Here is a 17,873-nt window from a genome sequence, read left to right as displayed (position 1 = left end):
CTCGCCATTAAATGGACTTTCTAAAGATACCATTATTTTCATCATATCTTATAATTTACTATAAAAAAATTTATAAAATATGAGGAAAAAATTGAAAAAAACACACTTTTTCTAACTTTGACCCTCAAAATCTCCTACACTTCAACAACTACCAAAAAACTCCCATGCTAAATAGTTTCTAAATTTTGTCCTGAGTTTAGAAATACTCAATGTTTACATGTTCTTTGCTTTTTTTGCAAGTTATAGGGCAATAAGTACAAGTAGCACTTTGCTATTTCCAAAAATTTTTTTAAAAAATTAGCGATAGTTACATTGGAACACTGATATCTGTCAGGAATCCCTGATTAACCCTTCACATATATATATTTTTTAAAAGAACACAACCTAAGGTATTAAACATGGGGTATTTTGACTCTTTCCATGCAACTATTTTACCACCAATCTATGCCAAAGTTTGAAAAAAAAAAAAAAAAGTGGTGATTTTTTGACAAAATAGCAATTCAAGAATACATTTACTGAGAACGTTAAGGGTTACTGCCAAATAACACCCCAATATGTCTTCAGCAGCATCTCCTGAGTACAGTGATACCACCCATGTATAGGTCTGTTGGGTTCTCTGGGGGCTAAAAGGCCTTATTTTTAGGGGGCGCATTCCAGTTTTTTAATTTGGAATTTTCACATCTGTCGTCATGCACCCATGTCCTATTTGGGACATTTCTGAAGCCGGACAATGCAAATTACCCCCATCAAACCATATATTTTTAAAAAGTAGACACCCTAGGGTATTTCAAATGCTGGTATTTTAACACTTTGCATGCTCTAATTCAACCACCAGTCTTTGTCAAACTTTTAGGTAGTCATTTTGGTGTGTTATTTTTCACACGCATTGTACTTTAGGCATGGATTCTCAGTTCCTGTTATATGTTACTGACGAAAAACACCTCAATATGTGTTCAGCAACAACATCTGAGTACAGTGATACCACCCATGTATAGGTGTGTCGGGTTCTCTGGGGGCTAAAAGGCCTTAATTTTAGGGGGCGCATTCCAGTTTTTCAACTTGGAATTTTCACATCTGTCATCATGCACCCATGTCCTATTTGGGACATTTCTGAAGCCGGCCAATGTAAATTACCCCCATCAAACCATATATTTTTGAAAAGTAGACACCCTAGGGTATTTCAAATGCTGGTATTTTAACACTTTCCATGCACTAATTCAACCACTAGTCTTTGTCAAACCTTTAGGTAGTCATTTTTTTGCATTATTTTTCACACACATTGTAATTTAGGCATATATTCTCAGTCCCTGTTATGTGTTACTGCCAAAAAAAACCTCAATATGTATTCAACAACATCTCCTGAGTACAGTGATACCACCCATGTATAGGTGTGTCGGGTTCTCTGGGGGCTAAAAGGCCTTAATTTTAGGGGGCGCATTCCAGTTTTTCAACTTGGAATTTTCACATCTGTCATCATGCATCCATGTCCTATTTGGGACATTTCTGAAGCCGGCCAATGTAAATTACCCCATCAAACCATATATTTTTGAAAAGTAGACACCCTAGGGTATTTCAAATACTGGTATTTTAACACTTTCCATGCACTAATTCAACCACTAGTCTTTGTCAAACTTTTAGGTAGTCATTTTTTTGCATTATTTTTCACACACATTGTACTTTAGGCATATATTCTCAGTCCCTGTTATGTGTTACTGCCAAAAAAAACCTCAATATGTATTCAACAACATCTCCTGAGTACAGTGATACCACCCATGTATAGGTGTGTCGGGTTCTCTGGGGGCTAAAAGGCCTTAATTTTAGGGGGCGCATTCCAGTTTTTCAACTTGGAATTTTCACATCTGTCATCATGCACCCATGTCCTATTTGGGACATTTCTGAAGCCGGCCAATGTAAATTACCCCCATCAAACCATATATTTTTGAAAAGTAGACACCCTAGGGTATTTCAAATGCTGGTATTTTAACACTTTCCATGCACTAATTCAACCACTAGTCTTTGTCAAACTTTTAGGTAGTCATTTTTTTGCATTATTTTTCACACACATTGTACTTTAGGCATATATTCTCAGTCCCTGTTATGTGTTACTGCCAAAAAAAACCTCAATATGTATTCAACAACATCTCCTGAGTACAGTGATACCACCCATGTATAGGTGTGTCGGGTTCTCTGGGGGCTAAAAGGCCTTCATTTTAGGGGGCACATTCCAGTTTTTCAACTTGGAATTTTCACATCTGTCATCATGCACCCATGTCCTATTTGGGACATTTCTGAAGCCGGCCAATGTAAATTACCCCCATCAAACCATATATTTTTGAAAAGTAGACACCCTAGGGTATTTCAAATGCTGGTATTTTAACACTTTCCATGCACTAATTCAACCACTAGTCTTTGTCAAACTTTTAGGTAGTCATTTTTTTGCATTATTTTTCACACACATTGTACTTTAGGCATATATTCTCAGTCCCTGTTATGTGTTACTGCCAAAAAAAACCTCAATATGTATTCAACAACATCTCCTGAGTACAGTGATACCACCCATGTATAGGTGTGTCGGGTTCTCTGGGGGCTAAAAGGCCTTAATTTTAGGGGGCACATTCCAGTTTTTCAACTTGGAATTTTCACATCTGTCATCATGCACCCATGTCCTATTTGGGACATTTCTGAAGCCGGCCAATGTAAATTACCCCCATCAAACCATATATTTTTGAAAAGTAGACACCCTAGGGTATTTCAAATGCTGGTATTTTAACACTTTCCATGCACTAATTCAACCACTAGTCTTTGTCAAACTTTTAGGTAGTCATTTTTTTGCATTATTTTTCACACACATTGTACTTTAGGCATATATTCTCAGTCCCTGTTATGTGTTACTGCCAAAAAAAAACCTCAATATGTATTCAACAACATCTCCTGAGTACAGTGATACCACCCATGTATAGGTGTGTCGGGTTCTCTGGGGGCTAAAAGGCCTTAATTTTAGGGGGCGCATTCCAGTTTTTCAACTTGGAATTTTCACATCTGTCATCATGCACCCATGTCCTATTTGGGACATTTCTGAAGCCGGCCAATGTAAATTACCCCCATCAAACCATATATTTTTGAAAAGTAGACACCCTAGGGTATTTCAAATGCTGGTATTTTAACACTTTCCATGCACTAATTCAACCACTAGTCTTTGTCAAACTTTTAGGTAGTCATTTTTTTGCATTATTTTTCACACACATTGTACTTTAGGCATATATTCTCAGTCCCTGTTATGTGTTACTGCCAAAAAAAACCTCAATATGTATTCAACAACATCTCCTGAGTACAGTGATACCACCCATGTATAGGTGTGTTGGGTTCTCTGGGGGCTAAAAGGCCTTATTTTTAGGGGGCGCATTCCAGTTTTTCAACTTCGAATTTTCACATCCCATGCACCCATGTCCTATGTAGGACATTTCTGAAGCCGGCCAATGTAATTTACCCCCATCAAACCATATATTTTTGAAAAGTAGACACCCTAGGGTATTTCAAATGCTGGTATTTTAACACTTTCCATGCACTAATTCTTTGTCAAACTATTATGCAGTCATTTTTTGTGTATTTTTCACACACATTGTACTTTAGACATGAATTCTCAGCTCCTGTTATGTGTTACTGCCAAAGAAGACCAATATGTGTTCACCAACATCTCCTGAGTACAGTGATACCACCTATGCATAAGTTTCTTGGCTTGTTCGGGGGGTGTAATGCCAAATGTCCAACATGCGTTTGTGATTTTTTTTCACATTTAACATATTTTCTTTGCCTATTGTCTTTTTGGGGGTATTTTAACATACCCCAATTTATTTGTTTCCATGAATGTGCATATTTTTGAAATGTTGACACCCCAAGGTATTGTATATGGTGTGCTTTGATGCATTTGAAGTAACTGTTTTAGCTAAAAAAATTGGAGAAAGTGTATGGTGGCATTTTTTCAATTTTCATTTTTACACACACATTGCTTTTTGACTATTATTTAGGAGAGACTGTTGTTAAGTTAGTGCAAAAAAATACTTCAGGTTGTTTTCTGCTAGGCACCCTGAGTACACCTATGCCCCCCATGCATAGGTTTGCCAGGATTTTGGGAAGGTTATGTTACAATTTTATGACTTGTGATTTTAGTTATTAAGTGAGAGTATTTCTTCTGATAGGCCTATCTTTAGTTTGGGGCCTATTGTAAACCCCACTTTTATTTATTGCCATGAATGTGCATATTTTTGAAATGTTGACACCCCAAGGTATTGTATATGGTGTGCTTTGATGGCTTTTTAGCCAAAAAAATTGGAGAAAGTGTATGGTGGCAATTTTTCAATTTTCATTTTTACACACACATTGCTTTTTGACTATGATTTAGGAGAGACTGTTGTAAGTTAGTGCAAAAAAAATACTACAGGTTGTTTTCTGCAAGGCACCTTGAGAACACCTATGTCCCCCATGCATAGGTTTGACAGGGGTTTTTGTAAAAAAAAAAAAAAAAGAACAGCCCCATTTTAGAAAAAAAAATATATTAGTGAAATGTAAAAATCTGGCACATTAAAAGTAAAAAAATAACAACAAAAAAATTAACAGTAAACATAACAAAAAAAAATTACAGCAAATGTATTTATTTTTTAAAAATTGACCATTGTATGGTACCGCTTGAAGCAGTCCCCAATGCAGAGTCCAGGCTGTCCAGGGCAATCAGGACAGTGATATACAGTGTCCCTTCTCTGCCCCCTCTTGGTACAGACTCTGCATTTTTTTTGTGGTCTCTGCTTTGCGGCAGTAGGGGGGATTTTAAAAATAAAATGAGTAGCCCCAACTCTGCTCTCTCCCATCACCGCCCGGGGAGCAGGTGCATCATGGTACAAAATCCCCGAAATGATCTGGAGCTGAAATTGTAAAAAAGTCTGTTTCATTCCGGGGTTTGCTTTTTTGAACAACAAAAAAGCGTTGTGGGTTGCAATCTGCATTAGGTAAATTGCAACCTTTTTGTACCAGGCCCTTGTCTTCCGCATAATTAGGTAGGGCTGCAGCAGCTGATCTGCCAGATCAACCCCACCCATATGTCGGTTATAAGACTTGATGCACACTGGCTTCCTTATGATCTCAGCTCTGCCACGTACAGAGACCGCCACCGTCCTCTCTGTGTGGATGGTGGTAAGAAGGTATACATCCTTCTTGTCTCTGTACTTCAGTGCCAACAGCTCCTCTTGGCGCAGAGCAGAGGTCTCCCCCCTTCGTAGCCGGGTGCGTACAAGTTGTCCTGGGAAACCTTTGCGGTTCTTTTTAATAGTACCGCAAGCTACTGTATCAAAGCAATACAGTAGCTTGAACAAAAGGACACTTGTATAAAAATTGTCTAAGTACAAGTGATACCCTTTGTTCATTAGGGGTAATATCAGGTCCCAGACAATCTTGCCAGTGGTTCCCATATGTTCTGGGCAACCTGGAGGGTCAAGGTGGCTATCCTTTCCCTCATACACCCGGAAGGCCTGAGTATACCCAGTCTCGCTCTCACAGAGCTTATACACCTTTACCCCATACCTGGAGCGCTTTGAAGGAATATACTGCTTGAATCCCAGCCTTCCCTTATACTTCATCAGGGATTCATCAACGCATATATTCCTTCCAGGTGTATAAGCCTCTGCAAACCTGGCAGAAAAGTGGGTAATCAGGGGGCGGATTTTATACAGCCTGTCAAATTGGGGATGCTCCCTAGGGGGGCACAGGCTGTTGTCGCTGAAGTGCATGAAATGAAGAATCATTTCATATCTCTGCCTCGACATACTCTGGGAGAAAATGGGGGTAGAGCAGATGGGGCTACTGCTCCAGTAGGAGCGAACGGAGGGTTTCTTTATGATGCCCATCAGCATAGTCAATGCCCAGAATTTTTTAAATTCTGGCACATTGATGGGGGCCCATTGCTGCTTTGCCAAATATGTTTCAGGCTTTGCAGCACGGTACTGATGGGCATATAAATTAGTTTGGGCGACAATGTTCCCCAATACATCATCACCCAGAAACACCTCCAGAAACTGTTGGGGGCTAAAACCTGCCACATCTATATTTATGCCAGCATTTGCTGTGAAAGGTGGGATATCTGGCCTCTGGAGATGAGGCGTTACCCACTCTTCAGCGGCAATGGCAGCAACACGCCTCCTTCTAGCAGGGGGGCTGGCAGGGGGGCTAGCAGGGGGGCTGGCAGGGGGGCTAGCAGCCACAGATACATCACTATCAGTTGAGACTGCATCTAATGATGTATCTGAGCATATGGCAGGGTCAAAATTGGGGTCTGAGTCAGACATAGAGGCATCTGACTCTGACGCAAGGATGGCATATGCCTCCTCAGCACTATATGTTTTCTTTGACATTATTGTATCTGTCACAGAAAACCAAAATTAATTAATTAATTAAATGGCCTTTGGGTTTTTTTTTAAAAAGTACAGCTATGCTAATGCCAGTGATTTATAGCGATCACTGGCAAGCTAGGGGTTAAATACTCTTTAAATTAAATTAAATTAGCTAAATGGCTCTGAAAGGAGCCTTTGAGTTTTTAAAAAATTACAACAACAAAAATTAACCCCTAAAAAAATGCACAGACAGCAAAAAAGTACAGCTATGCTAATGCCAGTGATTTATAGCGATCACTGGCAAGCTAGGGGTTAAATACTCTTTAAATTAAATTAAATTAGCTAAATGGCTCTGAAAGGAGCCTTTGGGTTTTTAAAAAAATTACAACATCAAAAATTAACCCCTAAAAAATGCACAGACAGCAAAAAAGTACAGCTATGCTAATGCCAGTGATTTATAGCGATCACTGGCAAGCTAGGGGTTAAATACTATTTAAATTAAATTAAATTAGCTAAATGGCTCTGAAAGGAGCGTTTGGGTTTTTAAAAAATTACAACAACAAAAATTAACCCCTAAAAAATGCACAGACAGCAAAAAAGTACAGCTATGCTAATGCCAGTGATGTATAGCGATCACTGGCAAGCTAGGGGTTAAATAGTCTTTAAATTAAATTAAATTAGCTAAATGGCTCTGAAAGGAGCCTTTAATTTTTTTAAAAAAAATACAACAACAAAAATTAACCCCTAAAAAAATGCACAGACAGCAAAAAAAAGTGCAGCTGTGCTACTGCCAGTGATTTATAGTGATCACTGGCAAGCTAGGGGTTAATGACTCTGAAAAGAGCCTTTGGATTTTAAATTTTTTAACAAATAAAAGAAATAAATCTCTCTCTGCTAAAATACAGGTCTCTCTCTCTCTCCAACAAAATAGCAAGTGAGGAGAGGGAGGGAGATCCACACTGATCAGAGTCAATATTTACAAATATTGACCTGATCAGACAAATGGGAGATTTTATTATTATTATTTTTTTTTTCTAAGAAGGCTCAGATTGGGTGACCCTAGCTTGCCCCTATGGTGAGACAGGCTAGGGACACCCCCAGAGGCCCCATGATGCACTGGGCATCGCCATTTTGGAAGCCTCATGGGGGAGGGGGGGGGGCTATATGTGGGGGCTTTTTTATTTAATATTTTATTTTTTACCCCCAATTTTTAATCAACTTTATATACTAACTAAGTGCCTCGACCCACCGAGGCACTTAGCACACTAGCAGAGCATCGGAAGCGTGTCCGATCGCTTCCGATGCTCTGCTGCACTGCCGGGCTCCACGTGGAGCAAAACCGGAAGTGATCACTCAAGGGGGAGTGATCGCTCCGGTCCCGGCACTCCGTAACAGCACTGCAGGGATGCCCAGACATCGAGGCATCTCTGCGGTACTGTAATAGTGCCTGAAAGCGATCTTGATCGCTTCCAGCACTCACTTTAGCCGAGGACGTGCAGGGTACGTCGTCAGGCGTTAACTGCCTTTTTTTTTCAGACGTACCCTGCACGTCCTCGGTCACTAAGGGGTTAACATCCTTTCCCCTTTCAGCTCCTCATTGCAATATACAGTAAGTGAGTCACATTAGTTTAAAATTTATTAGACTCAGTTCACTGATACTCTTGTAGCAATATGCCTAATACCATATAAACCCTATGAAATCATACTACCACAATACCCCCATCAGGAAAGATGCCCTTAACTTAACCCCCCTCCCCCATTTTTAATACCTCCTTAAATCGAAACTCCACTACATGACTCTCCTCGCTTTAATCTTTCCCTTAAATCTAAATCCCTTTCTGAATCCCCAATTGCACACCTCTAACATATATCCCTTAAACTGTTCCTCCTCAGCAACTTCTTTAGCCCACCACCTAATCCCCCCCCAAAAAAAAAATAAAAAAATAATATTAACCTATTCTACCCAACCACAGGTTATTTTACATAAACAGGGTTCCCTTCCATTTATAGAAAATGCAAGTCCTAATTAATTATCATAGTGTGGTGGCTATTAAAACTGAACCCTCACTGCTTTGATTACTTAAACACTCAACACATCAAATACAAATTTGAAATATAGGGCTCCATTTATGAAGCAGCGGCTGCTGCTTTGGAGTCCCATAGGACCGCTGCTCCTTAACCTGTCCACCCCTTTTAGGTGGCAGATTGAAATCATCCTAATCCAACGTGATCGGGATGATTGACAGCCCCTGCTAGTGGCCGATTGGCCACCAGTGAGCAGGGGCTGCATTGCACAAGCATTTCACTAGAAATACTTGTGCAATGATAAATGCTGACAGCGTATGCTGTCGACATTTAGAGATCTCAAGTGGACATGATTCATTAAAACGAATCATGCCTGCTCGATATTTAGTAAATTTACCCCATGGTGTTGTTGAGGTGTTAGATAAAGTAGGAGGAAAGAGAGATTTAAGGAAAATATTCTGGTATTATAGGGTATGTAGCAGTAAAAATACTGAAACAATGAACAATGAAATAAGGGATACATGAAGAAAAAGGACACAATGAGACAGAGGAAAATATATGTGGAAGGAAAAAGAAAATTATAATGGAGAACACTGGTAAACTAGGGACAACGTGTGTTTGAGAGAGATATAAGGAGACATGTATGGGCGCAATACTAGGACAATATTCTGGCAATATAAGATTTGTAGAAATGAAAACCATAGTAAAAAATGTTTCAAGCAGAAAAAGGACAGTTATAAAGGAAATCTAAAATAGACATAGATGTGTTCTAAGTAGGGACAGACAATTAGGATAATGAGTAAGATATGGGCAATGAAATATATATTTTTTTCTTTTTGACAGATAACAGTGAATGCCTCAAGTGCCCTGAAGATAAATGGCCTGATATCAGAAAAGAGATGTGTGTGCCAAAACCAATCCAGTACCTTTCCTATGAAGAATTGTTGGGATCTTCTCTGGCCTATATTTCCATCATTTTTAGTTTCCTTACATTTGCTGTGCTCTGCCTGTTTATAAGAAAACATAAAACTCCAATAGTAAAGGCCAACAACAGGGAACTGAGCTACCTCCTCCTTATTTCTCTCATGCTTTGCTTTCTCTGCTCCTTATTATTTATTGGCCATCCCACTATGACAACTTGTATGCTACGGCAGGTGGTGTTCAGTGTCATTTTCTCTATTTGTCTTTCTGCAGTACTGGCCAAGACAATCACAGTCATTATGGTTTTTAGTGCTACTAACCCAGACAGCAAAATAAAAAAACTAGTGGGATTCCGCATACCTATGTATATAGTTCCATTGGGTACAATGATACAGATAATTTTATGTATTTCCTGGCTTGCTATGGCTGCCCCCTTTGCTCAACTCAACACGGCATCAGAAATTGATAAAATTGTTATTGAATGCAATGAAGGTTCCAAAGTATTATTTTCATGTGTTTTAGGTTACATGGGACTCTTGGCCTCCATTAGCCTCCTAGTAGCATTTCTAGCAAGGAAACTCCCAGACACTTTTAATGAAGCCAAATTTATTACATTCAGCATGTTAGTGTTTGCTAGTGTTTGGGTGACCTTTATTCCAGCGTATCTCAGCACTAAAGGTAGACTTATGGTAGCCGTGGAAGTTTTTGCCATTCTGTCATCAAGTGCTGGTCTGCTTGCCTGTATATTCTTCCCAAAGTGCTATATAATTCTATTGCAACCAGAGCTGAACAGCAAGAAGTTTATAACAGGAAAAAATTATTCTAAGAAGAGATAATGAATAGTTTATGCAGAAACCTACCCACTAGTGTTCTCAACCTAATTGAAGTGCTAATTTGGCCCACATTCCAAACCATCAGAATTCTGGAGCAAAAAATTAACTGATACTTTGACGTGCATATGGAACTATTTCAGAGTTAGTAGTATTTTGTTTATTTAAGATAAGAATTATGCACACAAACTCTAATTCCTCTAAATTGTAATCTTTTTGGATCTCTGTCTTTATCCTCCTGTATTAATTTGTTTTATGTATCTGTATTTTTTTTTTCAATTTTAAATAAACTTTATTAATATATTCAAATTACAAAATGGAGAATAGACATACAAATAATTTACATTGAAATGTATTATTTTGCTCCATCAGAGTTCTTAGTCCTGTTTAAGTCCACATGCTGATGGAAAGTAAATCAAGATTGACATTGCCTTTATACAGTCTTTCTCCTATAACTTGGCTCAACAAAATTCTCTTACTTTTTAATTTTCTTAACATTGTAAACTAAAAACAATAATAAAACATCTTAAACTGTATTCATAATACAAACATTGATGCATTGTGTCTTATGTGTGAGCGACGTGGGAGAGCTATTACCAAGTTGCTTGAGAGAGGAGGGAGGAGGGAAAGGGGTAGGAGGGGGAGAGAGTAAAAAAAAAAAAAACCTACTAATTTTTTGGAAACAAAAGTATCAGATAACATTGATGTGTGCTTTAAGGAGACCTCCATCACTACATGACTTCCAGAGTTCAAGAATATATTTGTGTATTTCTATCCTGTTTCCCACATAAAGCAGTATCTTTCCATCTGGAGAATCCAGTTCACCTGGTTTTCCCATTCCAGTATAGTAGGAACTTTGTCAGACTTCCAATGTTTGAGGATTACAGCTTTAGCACCATTTAGCATCAGAAATAACAGATGTGTTTTGCCTTTATCCTTTATCTTTGGGAGGTTATTGAATATTAAAATGTCTGCTGAGCTAGAAATAGATACGTCCAGTTTAGCTTCTTTTTTCTTTAACACCTCAAGCCAAAAGGTTCTCATCCCCACCAGATATGTGTCAGGGTTCCCTTACCTCCACAACCCCTCCAGCACTTACCATCTGTATATTTAAACATGTGCTTGAGCCATTGTGGAGTATGATACCATCTAGCCAAATAATTATAGTTCATCTCCTGTACTTTGGAGGATACAGAGGCTTTAGTATGATTATAAAATACTGTGTGCCATTCCTATTTTTGTTAGTGGATTCTCTAACTCTCATGAACCATCATCTGAATTCAGAAGGAGACAATATGTTTTAGATATAATATGTTTGGAGAGTGGGTTCATGAGACATAGACTCTCGTATGGGGGTTAAGGATCGTACAATATAATTTTTCATGCGGCGTGAGTCTAAATAATGCTTGATTTGGGTGTATGTAAACCATTCCATAGGTGTGTCACCTTCCACCATTTCTGCTAAGGTTTTTAATTTGTTGCCCGAAAGTAATTTGTTTATCATTATTTAGCTTATGTGTGTAGTGATTTGGTCTTTTGGTTTTGGAGTGGAGAGTAGGGTATGGAGATATGTGGATGTGTATTTAGAATCTTATGCCATTGCTGGTAAAGGTCCTCAAGGAAAGGATAATGTTTCCCTTGTTTGGGTCTAGTTGATAGGGGTAGTCATCCCAGTACACCCATGTTAGGTGTTTTGAAAATGTCAGCGATCAGTTGTACCCATATCTTATCCAGAGAGTTCACGCATAGTTCTGCTTGTAATTGTAGAGTAATTGCTTTTTTGGTAAAGATCTAAATTTGAAAAGTAAGAGAAGTGTGGTGCTAAACTACAGACTCACTGCCCCTTCCAAATATCTCCTCCCCAAAGATAAAAACAATCAATCTAAATTTGGCATGCCCAATCCACCCTTTTCTTTTGTAAGGTAAAGAGAGCATTTATTGACTCTGGGTCTAATATGTTTCCAAATATATTTTTCTAGCATGTACTTTAGGCACTGAAGATATGTGTGGTGTAAAGGGATGGGAAGGGTTTGTAGGTAATAAAGTATTCTGGGTAGGATGTTCATCTTTATTATTCCTATACGGCCCAACCCTGAGAAATGTTTATTTTTTTCATGAAGATAAGTCATTGGTGATACTGTGGAGAAGGGGTGTATAATTTGCCTCAAAAAGTTAGAAGGGGTTGGAGTTAAATAAATTCCTAAATATTTTAGTTTGAGGGACTGTACAGAAAGTTGGCAACCTATCAAAGCTCTTTATATCTTGGCTTCTTGGACCGATATATTCAATAGTTCAGATTTTTTCAAATTTAGATGAAAGTTGGAAACCTCACCATACTTATTAAATTCTGCAAGAGTGGCTGGGACTGACAATGTGGGTGATGATATCTGCATACATTGCTATTTTGTGTTCTTTCTGATCTACTTAAATACCGGTTATAAGATTGCTATTTCTTATCTTTTGAGCTAACACTTCCACTGAGAGTGCAAATAGGAGGAGGGGGTGGAGGGCATTCTTGCCTTGTACTGTTGGAGATATGAAAGGGGCGTGATAAGAGTCCGTTGACTTTAACCTGAGCTGTGAGGTTGGAATATAAAGCAAAAATCTTGTTGATAAATCCAGAGCTAAAATGCATGTGGGACAGGTTGGTCTTTAGAAAAATCCCAACTAACCCTATCAAATGCCTTCTCTGCGTCAGTTGAGATCAAGAACATAGGAATACTGTTATTTTGGGCAAATGATATGAGTTGAGTTACTTTAATGGTATTATTTCGGGCTTTTTTTCTGGGGACAAAACCTACTTGGTCAGGAGAAATTAGACGGGGTAAAATGTACTAAGACGAGTAGCTAGAATATTTGCATATATCCTAATGTCTATATTTAGTAAATAAATGGGCCTTAAATTTTCGGGTTTATTGGGGGGTTTCCCTGGTTTTGGAATGACTGTGACATGTGCTGAAAGCATACTGAGAGGGAATCCTTCAAATTCTTCCAGTGTGTTGAAGAGGCTCATTATATGTGGGACTAGTATGGATGCGTATAGTTTGTAGTATCTGGCACTAACGCCATCTGGGCCTGGGCTCTTTTCTCCCGGTAGGTCTTTAATTGCAGAGATAATCTCTTCTAGTGATATGGGTTCATCAAGAAATGCAATGTCTTCTTCTTGTAGGCTCAGGAGTTGTATGTCTTTAAGGTAATGTATTGTTTGTATGTTATGTTCATTCTGTGTTGACAAATCAGGAGGAGAGTTTGGTGTGTTGATTGTTATAAAGTGAATTGTAATAAGAGTGGAGTGTTTCCACAATATGGGGCTGTTTGGTGTGAACCTGAATTGTCAGTTATATTATGGATGTGGATTTTACATTTACATTTGATTTTACATTTAAGTGCCCTTGCTAAAAGTTTCCCAGCTTAACACTGTGTTCGTAATACATCAGTTGTAAACAGAGTGTGCATTGTTGGTGTTCTTCTGTCAAATGCAATTTAACCGCTTCTCTAGCTTCTGTCAACTTGGAGAGTGTTTCAGTGTCTGATGTGTTCTTTTTATATGATGCTTCTAGCATTTTGATTTGTAATAATAAGTTATTATATTTTTCTCTATTTTGTCAAATTAACTTTGATCTTTGTTTAATTAAAATATGCTGTGGGATATTTATTATTAGACCATTTTGGTTCTCTGCCCTTTTTAATGTGCTTCTCCTGTAAAAATGCTCGTGACCTATCATGGACCTTTTTTCTGGTGTATTAAGACCTTTGGTGTTTAGTGTTACAAAGTTAATATATGGTATAGATGCAATTTCAATGAGAATAAAAAGGAGGGGGAAAGGGGTGAAAGGGTTAAGGGGAAGTGTGTGTCTAGAAACTCCTACGTCTTAAAGTGCGGTTTTCTCCTGTCAACACTCCGCTCATGAGCGGAAAAGGTTGGAATCTGGTGTAATATCCAATCAAATAAGTAAGCACTAATGTTAGCAAGGGGGTTTGTAAAACCGTGAAGATTCTTCAGTCCCTATTTGATCACTAACAAAAATTATGATTATAGTACTCAAAGGGACTGAACAGTTAACTTTGAAACTGAAAAGTAAGTGAGGGTTGTATCCTCACCGCTGCTTCCAAATGAAATTATTAGGATATATATATATATATATATATATATATATATATATATATATATATATATATATATATATATATATATATATATATATGAATATATAACATTATGGGGTCTTTAAGTGGCATTGGTGTTAAAGGTATAATTTTCCTCTATGATAAAGAATAGTATACAGGGGGGGATGATGTAGATTAAAGTGTCTTATAAACCTTGAGACTAGCTATGAGTCATCAGGTAATTCTTTTTGGTGTATATTGCTCCTCTTTGAACTGATATGTATCAGGGATCAACATGGTGCATGACTTTGAGAATGATACATACAATATACAATGAACACACAATTTCTTGACATGACGTATAACTTTAACTTAATATAACAAAAACAGACTAAACAACTCTGGCAATTCAACTTGCATTAATGTCTAACCAGTATATCCCTAGTGCTATCAGTGTAGAGCAGAAATATTATTTAATTACATGGTTAATGGTGGAAACAGGATGTGTAGGATACAAGTCCAGTGTTGTTATCCCTATACATTCTTATCTCTGAAGAACAGCATAATAACTAATGTGGCATGTGGTTTATTAGTGTTCCTTTAGTCTGTATAAGATCCTGGGTAAGAAAAATTATAGCTGTAAATTGAAGTTTCACGGCCAGCTAGTTAGATAACATTCAGGTAGATTATGAATTGTGCGCTCATATTTTAACGCTGAATTTTTTTAAAGTTAATATATAAAAGAAAATATAAGGGAGGCGCTAAAAAAGCCAAAGGTGTCACCACTTAGAGATTAAATAAATTTATTAAAATACATATATCACATAAAAAAGGGACGTCTCCCCAAATTAGTAAAACATATAATATGCAATGATTGATACTAAAAATACTGCACTGATTAGACTCTAAAACAATCATATACCAAACATTAATCTAAAAATCTTTATATAAAGACCACTATGTTCAAGAAAAATTGCACACTTGTTTAGCAAACATCACAGGTCTCTAAAATAAAGTGAGTGAAAAACAGTCAAAATTGATAAAGTCCGTTGTGGGGATAGAGAAATTACCACCAAGCTGCCAATCAAATCCAAGTTTAGCTGCCGACCAAATATAAATATTGTACACTTCCTTAAGAGGATTTATAACCCAAAATCGTGAATGGTTATTCAGCCAACTTTCTTCGCAATGTACATTACCCAAAGTCTCCTGGTCTGGTGAAGTTCACCTTCCCTGCTCGGTATCCTCCTCGAGCAGATCCGACTGGGATTTTCACTGGGATGTAGTTCCAGTAGGGAAAGAGGCCGAATCTTGCGCTTGCTTCTAATTTCACAGATACGGTCCTCACACACACACCCTGCACTTAGTGCTTATGCACGCAAGGGTATAGAATGATGTTACAGATAGATAGGTATAGTGGTGGATATTTAAAACTCCTTCAGACCACAAACCATAAGTTAATTCTTCCAAAAAGTTCCAATACTTATAACCCGGGTTATGTTAAGGAATCCAAGATATGTAGATGGTTGTATATAATAAATGCCAAAGAGTGTCACTGCCAACACAAAGACGCGTTTCACCCTCTTATGGGCTTTATCAATCTAAACTACTGACTTTAGATTGTGTTATGAATCTTGCGGGTTAGGCTGTACCGCTCACTTTTTGGCCTCCCAGAAAAAGCTTTTAATATCGGCACTATGGAAGTCCCATTGAAAAAAGACTTTACGCAAATTGCATAAGTTAATTTGCGTTAAGGCCAAAAAAGTGTGCGGTGCCCCTAAATCTGCAAGACTCGTAATAGCAGCAGTAGTGAAAAAGCAGCGTTATGAGCCTTAATGCTACCTTTTCACTCATACTGCAAAACTTGTAATCTAGCCGAAAGTATCTAACTACAAAAAATAAAAAATACTAAATTACAAAAAATAACAAACACTAAATTGTGAAAAATAACAAACAAAATTATCAAAAATAAAAAAGAATTACACCTAGTCTAATAGCCCTATAAAAATAAAAAAGCCCACCCAAAATAAAAAAAAACCCTAGCCTACAATAAACTACCAATAGCCCTTAAAAGAGCCTTTTGTAGGGCATTGCCCTAAGTTAAACAGCTCTTTTACCTGTAAAAAAAATGCAAAGACCCCCCAAAACTAAAACCCACCACCCAACCAACCCCCCAAAATAAAAAATCCTAACTCTAACAAATACCTAAGCTGCCCATTGCCCTGAAAAGGGCATTTGTATGGGCATTGCCCTTAAGAGAACATTTAGCTCTTTTGCATTGCCCTGAAAAGGGCATTTAGCTCTTTTAAGAAAAGCCCAAACCCTATACTAAAAAAATACCAAAACAAAAAGTTTAAAAATCCTAACACTAACCCCCGAAGATCCACTTACAGTTTCTGAAGTCCAGACATCCAGGCGTCGAGAAGTCTTCATCCAGGCATGCATTTGTATAGAGAGCGATCGTCTGATATTACCTGCCTCTAACAGTTTCCTTTCTGTGTCCGCAGGCTGTCAAGGAAGCTGTGCATGGTGGGCTTCCACGAGAGAGGATATCGCCGTCTGTATAGTCACTCTGCGTCCGCCGATTTTGAGTTATCCCCTCTGTTTCAGTTCCGAGTAGGTAATTGTACTTACAGAGGCTTATAGGCGTATTTTTTAAAGGATTACCACTTGTTTAAAGGTTAGAAGCAGCGGTGAGGCCTAAGAGCTAAATGTTTACACGGCCATTGAGCTGCGTGGCCCGGCTCCGCCCCCCCCCCATATTTATTTTTTACCACCAATCAGTTTCCTTGTGTTAGCCTAGATATTTTATTATTATTATTATTATTGGTAGTAGTAGTAGTATTATTCTTTATTTATAAAGCACTGACAGATTCCGCAGCGCTGCCCATGGGTACAAGGATAACAGTACAGTGGAGAAACAATACGATAAGACACAAAATTTTACAGACAAATACAGAGGGAATTGAGGGCCCTATTCCCGTGGGAACATACAATCTAGATGGGTAGGAGGATGGGAAACAGGAGATGGGGACTGCAGAGGTGAGAATGATATTTGTGAGGAGATAGAGGGCAACTGTTAGTTAAGTTAGTTTGTTGATAAGTTGGGTGATAAGCTTCCCTGAACAGAAAGGTCTTTAGAGAATGTTTTAAAGGAGGAGAGATTAGGGGCAAGTCTGATATCTCGAGGAAGTGCGTTCCAGCGGGTTGGTGCTGAGCGAGAGAAGTCCTGTAGTCTAGAATGAGAGGAGGTGATGGTAGAGGATGCAAGAAGCAGGTCGTTGTTGGATCTTAGGCGACGGGCAGGAGTATATTTGTTGATGAGTGAGGACAGGTAGGGTGGGGCAGCATTGGTGAGGGCTTTGCAGGTCAGGGTGAGAATTTTGAATTTAACTCTAATGTGAATGGGGAGCCAGTGAAGGGACTCACAGAGAGGTGCAGCAGAAACAGAGCATCGAGAGAGGTGGATTAGCCTGGCAGATGCATTTAGGATGTATTGGAGGGGAGAGAGGCGGGAGAGAGGGATGCCAGTTAGTAAGTTGTTACAGTAGTCAAGTCGGGAAATTACCAGGGAGTGGATGAGCTGTTTAGTAGTTTCAGAACTCAGAAACAT

At 38.4% G+C, this 17,873-nt stretch overlaps 1 protein-coding gene across 1 annotated transcript in view; it reads left to right on the top strand.

Moving 5' to 3' along the window:
- LOC128643208 (extracellular calcium-sensing receptor-like) overlaps positions 1–10,177 on the top strand; it is a 75,503-nt gene extending 65,326 nt beyond the window's left edge. Inside the window, exon 5 of the mRNA XM_053696195.1 lies at positions 9,246–10,177. Within this exon, the coding sequence (XP_053552170.1) occupies positions 9,246–10,159 (914 nt within the window). The 3' untranslated portion in view covers positions 10,160–10,177. The remainder of the gene's footprint in view (positions 1–9,245) is intronic.
- Positions 10,178–17,873: the final 7,696 nt, after the last annotated feature.

Source organism: Bombina bombina, chromosome 1, assembly GCF_027579735.1.
Source record: "Bombina bombina isolate aBomBom1 chromosome 1, aBomBom1.pri, whole genome shotgun sequence".
In the NCBI taxonomy this organism is placed as follows: domain Eukaryota; kingdom Metazoa; phylum Chordata; class Amphibia; order Anura; family Bombinatoridae; genus Bombina; species Bombina bombina.
Note: the sequence above shows the minus strand (reverse complement) of the source record. Positions and strands in the feature narration are given on the sequence as shown.